General features: G+C 33.4%; 1 protein-coding gene across 1 annotated transcript in view; it reads left to right on the forward strand.

Moving 5' to 3' along the window:
• The first annotated feature begins 9,663 nt into the window (after positions 1-9,663).
• LOC108688638 (protein sickie-like) overlaps positions 9,664-11,346 on the forward strand; it is a 4,678-nt gene continuing 2,995 nt past the window's right edge. Inside the window, exon 1 of the mRNA XM_018194981.1 lies at positions 9,664-9,744. Coding sequence (XP_018050470.1) covers positions 9,664-9,744 — 81 coding nt within the window. The remainder of the gene's footprint in view (positions 9,745-11,346) is intronic.

An 11,346-nucleotide genomic window follows, 5' to 3' on the forward strand; every position in this document is an offset into this window, starting at 1 on the left:
AACTTGAAATAACGTGAAGGGCGCGCAAAAAAGGGCACACGGCCTGACAAGAGCAATTTTCGTGGGGCTGTAAATTGGCAATCGGACGATAAATGATTTAGGTCGTATTCACGTATGTCTGTACTCGATAGACGTATATGTACATATATTTGTTCTACGACATTCGATATAGGGATGAACCTACCCCAAGGCAAGCACATATCTCCACCTATCAAGTCATCTTACCGGGAAAATAGACCTTTAATTGAATCGCGAAGTGAGTCACGAGCTTGAATATGCTGAAATGAATAGTAGGATGCAGGACATCTCTCAAGAAAATGTAGTTTCTCAAATTTTCAAATTGTTATCTTTCATACGCGTTTAGTTTGTTCGATGTTTTCATATCAGAACAAATATTTCTCTTTCTATTCATGCCGCGCCCTGAACACATAAATACTCATAATCCGGCCGCACAGCAGGATGCATCAGGATGTTGGAAAAATAATCGAGATAGACGCATCCAGGGTGGTGGTGTTAAATAAATACGTCGACAATGCTGTATCCGGCTTATAACGAAAAACGAATTTCGCATCCCTATCAAGTTTCGCTCTGCACGGATTTTTTTCGATGTTATTTCGCAGTTTGCTGCTCATCTTTTGTTACCATCAGGATCGTTCCCAACGTTGTTACCTACGACAAAAAGAATGATAAAATTATTCTGGCATCGTTGGCGTGTAAAATTGTTTAAATGCAAATCAAAATTTCTATAAGAATAAATTTGATTCAATTTAATATTTTATTATATTGGGTTGCCCGGAAAGTTTGTGCCGAACTGTTGAAGGAAAATTGAAACGCAAAAAATTTAAATTTTAGTATACATTTATTAAATTATATAAGTTAGTCGGCACGAACTTTCCGGACAATCCAATATTTTAGTCTTGATTATTATATTATTTATTTTTGACATATGTTTGATCGTATACTACTCGAAAGAAATTTTGGCCGTCTGAAGAAGGACGCCCGATGCGTAAAAATCAATATTCCCCATATATATATATATATATATACTCTCAGAGACTTTTCGGACTCTGTGCCACACTGCGTCCACATCAAATGCCATGCGGAAATGCCACATCACACGAATATCGTACCGATACGTTCAAACCACGTCACAGAACCAGTGTCACTGTCGGCGTTGAAACCGCAATTATAAATCCACGTCAATGGCAGACTTACCTTCTCTTCGTTTTAATCGAATTACTCACTATACTAACATGTTTTTTTAAATTATATGCGAAAAAGAAAAAGTTTTGCGTTTTAATAAATAAAATAAAATAAAATGAATGATACATTTTCTTTTTCTTTTAAAATTCTTTAAAAATTTTAAATATACAATTATATATAGGTAATAGCTCGAGGTATATTATCTATACAAAGATATACGATAAAATTAATTAACTATTACAATTTATTTGAAAGATTTAATAAAATATGTAAAATAATTTATGTGCTTAAGTATAGATAATAAAAATAATTATTTTTTAAGATAAAACATGAGACAGTATTGCTAAGGTGTCATCTTTGAAAAATGAAAAGATATAATAGGCATGTGTTCTCGAGCTTTTCTATCTTCCTTTGGAGCGCAAAAGGATGCTACTTGGGAAGAACTACTGTCGAATCAGGAGTGCGACCCCAAGCAAACGTCGAAGCTCGTTAGAGCGTTTCGGAGAGCGAGTTAGCGGTCTCCTGTGCGCTATACGTGAGTCGAAAGAATTATAGCAATTTCGACGTGACGGAACCTGAATTCGTAATACGCTGTCTGCGAATGACACGCGTTTGCCGTACAGATTTCGTCCGAAGAGTAGGTTCTTTTCAAAGGAGATTCCTTATTAGGTTTCAGAATGGATAGTTGCAAAAATAATTATAAATCTTTTCGAAATTTACATACAGTATTTGCCTTACATCTGCGAAAAACAAGCAAGACAATTTTCAGGAAATGAGTTTATTAATTTTTATATGCAATTACAATTTAATTAATAAGATAAAATTAAAGTAACAATATAGAGCTGTACGTTTATTTTGAGACTGTATACTTTGTAATTATTATATCTATAAATCTCAACAAAAATAATTTTATTTCAGAGAAGAACATGTTTAGAAACTCAAGTTTATTATTATATTATTTATACTTTACATAATATAAAATAGTGACGGTAGCACATAGACAGTAGAATTATACTGCATTGTCAAAGAAATTGCACATTGAAAGTATTATAACTGTTGTAGAAAAGACGAATTATTATCCTTCTTATGCAAGATAAACCCACTGGCGAAAGTTTTGTACACGTTCGCGGTTTCTGGGATCTTAAGGATAGTCGCGGGGGCCTGATGTCTTGTTTGTCTCTTGTGTGGGCCAGTTAGCGTATGCGAGTGGATGCCTACACGAGGCAGCGCACAATAGCAGGGTTGGGCCTGGTTGCATCGCGATTGGCAGCGCAGGTAAATTTAGCTCGTTCTCTCGCGAGTGCGTGTGCACGCACGTGCACGCGTCGTAATGGCGCGTAGGTGAGCTACTCATTCATAAAACATAACCCACGTGGCGCCGGTCGGTGATCTACGAAAAAACAAATTACAAGCATCCTGAAGAGGAAGCCGAAGAGACGAACGAAAGAGAGAAAGTAGAAAATGAAAATAACGCTGCAACTATATACGTGTATAGAAGAAAAAAAAAAGATCAGTTTCTAGTAATTTTTTATTACATGAATTTTTCCAAAAATAATTTGATTAAAAAATTTGAAAATATCTCATATTATATATAAAACTACAAACAGTTTAAATAAAATATTTAATACTCCATTATTATTGCTGAGATTTATTCACTACTACTATCTCAGAAGCGAGAAAATATATACTAAAAATTCTTATAAAATATATTAATACGAAAATATGTTTCAATAAAACAATAATTACGATCGATAGAATCGATCTTGCAAGATCGATACCAAAAACTTTCCTTCCATTTTTAATAAATAAATTATTATTATATATTCGGAATAAAGTATGTATAACTAAGAATGAAATAAATTATGATAATAATGAAATATATTAATTTCACAACTATAACATATTGTCAAATTAACAATATAGTTAATTAGAGATGAATATAATTTAATTTCTCCCCGAAAAAATAGTTTTTAATTTTATTTTAGAATTCTATTCTATCAATTGCAAATGTTATTTTATTAAAAAATATTTATATTTGAATTTAATCATTAATGTTTTCTTACCTCTGTTATAATAATAACAATCTGACAAGGTAGTCTTGTAAATTATATACACTTTTTTTAAATTACGTAGACTTATATTTTATATAATTGTATAATATACTAATTTAATTTTATTATCAAATTTTGATATTATTTTTTTTTTCTTTAGATATGTTATTCTTTTTATCTCTTACTTAAGTGGCTATATTTGGTACGACGCGACGTCTGCGTGAATTAGCGGTTTAAAGAGATTTGGATTGGCTTTAACTTTACTTACGAAGAAGCAAAGGATGCTAATCAGATCTTATCAGATACCAGCGTAATATGGCAGACGTAAAAATAACTTTGTTCTCATGGGAGTTCGGTAGTCATGACAACAACAGGGTTTCCTCGAATCTCGAGAGGGTGTGAGAACATAGGACACGCTTGTTGCAGGACACGTACCTACCCTCCTGAGGGAAGAGGGTGCATCCTCCATCTAGTTCTTGGGGAGAATGATAACTTGGTTACGATGGTTCTCAATCGTGTATGAGCTTCAGTTTTTGATTAATTTCTCTCTTGTCAATTTTGATGAAATATTATGGACTTATTGTTTAATTGAAAAATGAATGAAATGAATGGATTTATTAAAATTCGGAAATGATTATTAAATAGCAATAAATTTTAGATTGTGACAATAGTTACTATATTTTTTGAGTGTGTATAATTTTTTAATTTGTGATTTCTTAATTGAATTTAAATATTTATTATATTTTCCGCATATAATTAAATTTTTAATAATTTATATAATTGATTTAAAAAATTAGAATCAAGAATTGATTTTTTTCTTTATGCTCATTCACCTGTTTCTAATATAATCTTTTTTTATAGACACAAATCTATTTTTTATTTAATTACGTTCATATAACTTACATAATTACATAATTAAAATGAAAAAGATTTAAATTTTAGATTATATGATATATTATAGATTTTATATTATTTTAATGCGCTATAGAGAGTTTCACTTTTATCTCTAACAATTTCTTTTTGAATACTGAATAGACAAGATTCGCGCTTTGCCGATTAGAAAATTGACCGCGGGAGATTTGCTACACAATTAACAATAAGCGTACAGTTAATGCGCAGCAAAAGAGGGTGAAAAACGCAGGGAAAGCAGGGTATCGCGGTGGTATACGGATCGTTTGTAACGATTCGAGTGGTTACCGCTCGAAAAAACAGGGAGTTACCGGGCAATGACCGTCAGAAATGCAAGAAACATTCGATCCAGGGATCTGTATTTTTTGCATTCTAGTACTGAACTGTGGCATATATACACTATCCTTGTTTTCCTTTCATGTAATTTAGTACTTAGAAAGACTTAAGAAAGTACATTGCACTTTCTCTTTCTGTTAGAACACTCTGTTAAATTAAGAGGATTATCCTGACCTATTCGTTGGATTACGTGATAAAGATGGTTTCTTGATCCTGTAGTTTCTCCTTTGCTTTCGATTTTCTCTTCTCCTTTGCTTCGTTATTCCCAAAGGCTGGCGTGTCTCGATATCGTTCGGGTTAAAGCAAACCTAATTCCAGCAGGCTGGTTCCATAGCCGCCTGTGTCCATCGAGACGAGCAGATCTCCCGTTCGCTGTAATCGTGCAACAAAGCTCACCCCTTTTTTGTCCCTCGTCCTCTCGAAGCGAGACGCGTTCTGCCCGCAAAATTGTCGCGCCGACGGAAACCATCCCTAAACCTCCTCGCCGTTATTGGGGAAAAGTAAAACTCATTCTCTTCCGTCCCCGTGAGTTAAAGTGAATTAATTCCGCAATCCAAATGGCAAGATTTTTATCAAAAAATTCAACAAAAGAAAGAAGAGCTTAGGTAATAAAAGAAAAACTTGAGGGAATGAAAAGTTAAAAATGACAAATATGTACATCAGGTTTAATTTATTTTTTAGAAGGACTTAATCAGTTTTTTCCAAAAACAATGGAAAAGATCTCCAAAAATTCTAAAATAACAGATTAAAGAATGTAAGGATTTAATAATTTTGTTGAGAGGGGAAAAAAGCGTAGAAAGTGTTTACCATAGTCAATCTCAACTAACAATTTACCCTCTTGCCTTTGAAAAAAAAAAACACTAGGTTTATCATTCCTTTCATCTTGTCCCCTTTTTCTGCTTGCAAAAATCATCCTCTCGGTTGCATTATTGCGCAAGATGAAAGAAAAAAATGGACAGGATTACGCGACTAACGAGCCGTCAGACTGCCGTCAGGAACGAATTAATTATTGTCCTTTAACAGTTTCGTTTCCGGCTCCTGAACTCTCAGTGTCGCCGCCGTTCCGGGAGGGATCGGCAGCAATATTCAATTTCATGTATCCCCTTTGCACCAATGGCTTCTCTACCACCATCCACACCAGTATCAATGGACAATTATTATCCTTTGACTGTCCCTCGAATTTCGGTATGTGAATCACTCCATCGGAAAAACGACCGTCGAACTGTCGGAAATTAATTGCCAAAATTTTGACAGACACGGATGCTATTAATTCGAATATCAAGTTCTGAAAGATCATCACGTCAACTCGCACGGACGCGAGAAAAATCACACCTACATAAATCTCATTTTTATATGAAGCACTACAAATGTAATTAGGTATATGATGGTATAACAACAGAAATGTATAAAGAATAATTGATAAATATGGAAAAAAAAACTCACTAATTTTAAATTCTGATAACGTCAATGAACAATATAATTAGCACCAATAAAAAATATCATCAATTTTCTCATTAAAAAGTGACTTTTGGAATTTTTAAGTAGAACTATATTTTATTTTCGTTAATACTGTTGAGATTACCAAAATAAATTCTGATTATTGAAAATTATATGTTTTTATTTTCATTTAATATAGAGAAGAACTGAACGTAACTTAAATGTTATTTTTATTTTATATTTGCTATTTGAAGACGTTGCAACTGAATCTTATTATTTCAAAACTGGATTAAAGTAATCTTAGAGTTATTTTAATTTTTATTAAAGTAATTTGTATAAGAATTAAAAAACGAAAATTTAGTTGATAAGATTTTGTAGATTTTTTTTGTGATAAAAATAAGTAATTGGGAAGCAAGGTGGATTGAAAGTATTCGCAAAGCCGCGGGAATCCCGCCGTTTTAATGACGAATGAACGAGCAGCGGGTATACATATGAGACATGAGCATTCCCGACAGGTGCACGAATCGATTGTTATTCCGCGCGGCTCGTATACGAGCAGCATCATTAATTGTAATGCCTGCCATGGCGTTGCCTTTTAACGCGCGCGCTTAGTCGCGACGCGAGGCAGTCGTGTGCGATAATCGGGGCTAAGTCGAATATCGATCAGCGCGTACGCAGTTCTCACAGGTTCTTATCAACACTAAATATAGGTGTGTTCGCGTTGCTTGCACTTTCTACACTCAGCATCTTCGCTTTCTCTCTTTTCAACGCAAAATATTTATCTATCTCATTTTATTTAAAGTTTGAAAACTTTTGGGGATTTCAAGCAACGCGAACAGATCATATGTTGCATTACAATTCCGTTCTCAGTTTAACATCTGAGATAATAGGGAATTAAAGAGAAGGAAAAAAATGTTGTATAGAATATGATGAACTATTTAATCAATGTTGCAAACAATGATGCAAACAATTCTAAGACTTAATTAATTGTTTGTGTTTTGAACTTAATTAATTGTTTGTGCTTGAAACAAAATTGTTGGGAGATTACAAAGTTAAATTCTAACATTAATTTTTTTCAGTTTTTGAGATAAATTGATTTGGGTTACATCTCATTGGAGCTTTATAAGGAAATATAATACAAGATAGGATGTGATAGTAGTTGCGATCGAGCAATGTAGCGTCGCTAATCAACGATGGTCTCAGATCGCTTATTGATGAATTTATGGCTCTCTATGCGATTCCATTAATTCGTTAATTTAAGCAACGACGCCTACGCAAACGACGACGCTCATTCGCGTTGCTTATCATGCTCTATTTTGAGTTAAATGCTGCTGTCGCCGTCGCCGTCGCGGCTTCTTCCTTCAGCTGCGAACACCGCCGAACTTCTTTCATTCTCTATTTTCATCCCCCCTAAGCGCGTTATTTTCGCCCGTAGAGGAAAGATATTGTCTTCCCGGAACATCGTCGGATGTCTAGAAATTTTTATTAGTTCTTCTTTCTTTTCACCTTCTCCTTTTTTCAGTATACCGGTGCACTGCACAATTTTCTTACTTAAAGTTAGCTTAGGAAAGAATTTAAACACATGTACATCTACATATTCAGTACACATATTCCAATTCATACTACTGTTTTATATTAATAATCAAAGATAGAAATATATGTATAACTTTATATTTTATGTATAACTCGACATTTTAACACTTTTATTAAAAAAGAGATTGATTCAAAATAAAGATTTAATGAGATTGATTTAAAATAAAGAATTTGTTGTTGAAAATATTGATCTCGATTTGAATAATAATAAGCATATATGAAATATAATGTTCAAAATTAAACAGTTGCAATAAATGATGACTTATTCGTAAAGTGAAGGAATCAATAGAAATTATAGTTTTATTTTAGATAATTAAATAAACTTTTAAAATCTATATTATTTAATATTATAATTTCTGTTGACAGTTAAATAGTGATATGAATTACTAATTCCACGAAATTAAAATTAAATTATCATGAAATCACGAAATATTTAAAGAATTTTATTAATATTTAATACATTATTGATATTTAATATTTAATATTTTGACATTAGAATGAGGATCTTGTGTACATATATATAAAATTTTGGATATATAATTTGTAAAAATTTCTATTTCAAACTGTACATTCAATAAACTATGTTACACAAATATAAGAACATAATTTTGTTAGATTTAAATGCTATCAAAGAGAATTATATATTGTTGAATCATATGCTGACTCGTCTATGTTATCAAAAATTCTTGGTAGACCTTAATGTCGTTACAGTTCTGCAATTCTTCAACAGCTCGATGCAGTTTCCTCGTCACGTCCATCGTATCGTCTTAAAATAGCGATCTCGAGATGTGTCACACTTCCTGATCACATACGTCATCATCTTTGGCCCTTGATTTCTCGAAATTTTCAATTCATAAGTGCTTTTCATGAGAATCTGAGTAATCATGAGATTAACCAATAAACGCGAAAAATAATATTAATATAATAATTATTATATATATATATATTTATGATAGATTTATAACTATATCATTTATGAATTTAAAATTTCCAACACATTGCCTCAGAAGTTTTTCCAATTGTAATTATAAAAATTGAAATTGCGTCAATGTTGATATTTACGATGAATTTTTGTAGAAATAAATTGAAAGAGGAAAGAGAAAATGAAAGGAAGTGGCAAAAGACGGGGGGAAGACGAAGCTAAGAAGAAAGAGATGAGGTGGGAGGAGATGAAGGAGGAGAAGGCGCACGAGAGAGAGTATATACCTACGAATAGAGAAACGTGTGCTCGCGTATTCAGTTACGTCCGGTGCGTCGTAGCGTCGAGACGCTTCCGTGTTTTGTATTGCGAAGCCTCGCAATGCAATACGACACGACGTATCGTGTCGTTCGCTCGATCGTTTTGGAGAACGAGGTTGAATTACTCGCGAATTGAACAATTGAACGATTGATTATGTTTTCTCCTCTTTTTTTTTCTTCTCCTTCGGCCCTTCCACCGCTTTCGACGCTTGAAAGAAGATTGTGAGAATGATGAGCCGTGCAGGGATCCAGACACGAACATTGAATCAACAATTTATTAATCTCATTAGAAGAATTGAGGATTAATGAAAAGATTCGTGTGTGAATGTTTTTATTAATTCATTCATCGAGACATATTGATTTTTTCTCGTATTTTATTTTGTATAAATTATTTTATGTGTCAGTGCATGATGGTCTTATGAAAAAAAATATAGAGAAACATGACTGTACTAACAAAAAATATATGTAAAAGGATACATATAAGAATGGATTCCAGTAAAATGATCTCTCTTAACAGAATTAATATAAGTCAACTAACTAATATCGATTTGTTCAAATATCCATCTTGTCAAGACTCATTATCAGTATTATATTATTACATTAACATAATATCTCTTAATTTAAATCTCATAGAAGAAGAAGAAGAGACCATGATAGTAAATAAAAGAATAATCGTATGTGCGGTTGTGAATTGAGAAGAAAAATTGAGGACAAAAGTGAAAGATAAAAAAAAATTGATTTTAATTATAATAATATGCGATTGCAATGATGCATCATTGCGTGATGGTCGAATGGAAAGTGAATGGTAAAGGTATAATTTGTGAGGAATAATCGGGAGGGCAGACTCGGATGACGCTAGGACGTCACGGGGGTCGCGACGACCACCGGCGGCATCATGGCGTGTATCAGGGCGCCAAGATCCGTATGCGGTTCTATCGACGACATCAAGGCTGAGTCCACGCGTAATGTTGTGCAGGTAATTCTTTCCTTCTCTCCCGCTCTCTCGTATCTTTTTCGTCGAGAAATGTCAAATATGTTTATAACTATACTTTGCGAATCTATTAACATCTCTTTACGAATTTATTATTGTGTATGTTGTTATCACTATTTTTGATATGATAGAAAAGCAGTTATACAATTAAATGTACTTGAAAATAAAAAGCACTTATAGGTCAAACGATTAAAAATAGGTTCAGACTAAATGAAAACAAGACAGTTGAGACACACTCGTTTCTGACGAGTGAATCTTTATGGTGTGATCTAACTAACCTTGATTTATTTAGTGCTTAAATTCAATGAATATGATATTGGAAGATTTAAATTAACGTGTAAAAATCAGTATTTTAATTATGTAATACTCAAATATTCTTCTTTTTTTAATTGAACTTCACTGATTATCAGTGCAAAGTATACCACTTGATAATTAATGGCTATCCACGGATTCAGATTTAGAGAATATATATTATGACAAATATTATTTTCCTTGTTTACATCAACATGATACTTTTGCGTATTATAATCAGTGCGATCCATTTCCAATTTAAACATAAAAACAAATGACAACAATAAAATATTTCTCAAGAAGATGTAATTATCTGATATCTGATAATTTTTTAATATGTTCATATCTATAAGTAAGCACCGAGGATATAAATCATGCGCGGAAGCATGAATTGTCCTGACGCGTTTACCGCGCTGGCGAAGCGCCAGGCTTTTCAGCGTGAGCGAGCGAGCGAGCGAGCGAGCGAGGAGCAGCTCTTGAGTCACCGAAGAGGCAAACCGCGCCGTGCACTCGCTCGTAGCTCGCAGCTCTGGACGACGGAAAGCGCAAGGGGACACAAACTCGGTTGTCGTACAGACGAGAGGAAGAGGAAGAGAAAGAGGAGGATGGAGGAGTAGCCACGCAGAGAGTGAGGAGAGAAGAGAGTTAGTCATCGCGTACTATTTTTGAGCGCGCAAAGAGACGAGCGGTACGAAGGGACGCACGGAGGGTTTTACTTCATGATCTCAGGTCGCCATTATTACGGCGGTCGCGATGGGGTCGCCGTTTCGCAGATTCTTTTTCCACTTTCCCGGAGTATTTAAGGAGAGAGAGAGAGAGAGAGAGAGAGAGAGAGAGAGAGAGAGAGAGAGAGAAATGAAGAGTACTCTTTCTCTCTGTCTCTCTCTCTCTCTGCTGAAGCAAGATCGAGCGGAACACATATGTTAAAGAAACTCGTTGAGACAGAAAGCAAGATAGTCTATTATCTATGTTAATATAGTGTTTGTAATTTTGATATAAAATGAATAATAAATGAATTGTTTGAAACTTTTGGAAATGTTAATGTTATTAAAAAAAATAATTGATTTAATTATATTCTTAAGTATTAAAAAAAAATGTTGGCAAAATAAAATAATGAGAAATAAATTATAAGAAGATATTCATCACTCAAGATGTTTATGATAAATTAATTTTTTTCACGAAGCATACAATATAAACGTTTATGAATTTATATATATTCAATATATATATATATATATACTACAAAGATATGACACGATTCAGTATCAACGTATTTACAGTGTCTGCACGAATTAC

This window comes from Atta colombica, unplaced genomic scaffold (genome assembly GCF_001594045.1).
Source record: "Atta colombica isolate Treedump-2 unplaced genomic scaffold, Acol1.0 scaffold105, whole genome shotgun sequence".
In the NCBI taxonomy this organism is placed as follows: domain Eukaryota; kingdom Metazoa; phylum Arthropoda; class Insecta; order Hymenoptera; family Formicidae; genus Atta; species Atta colombica.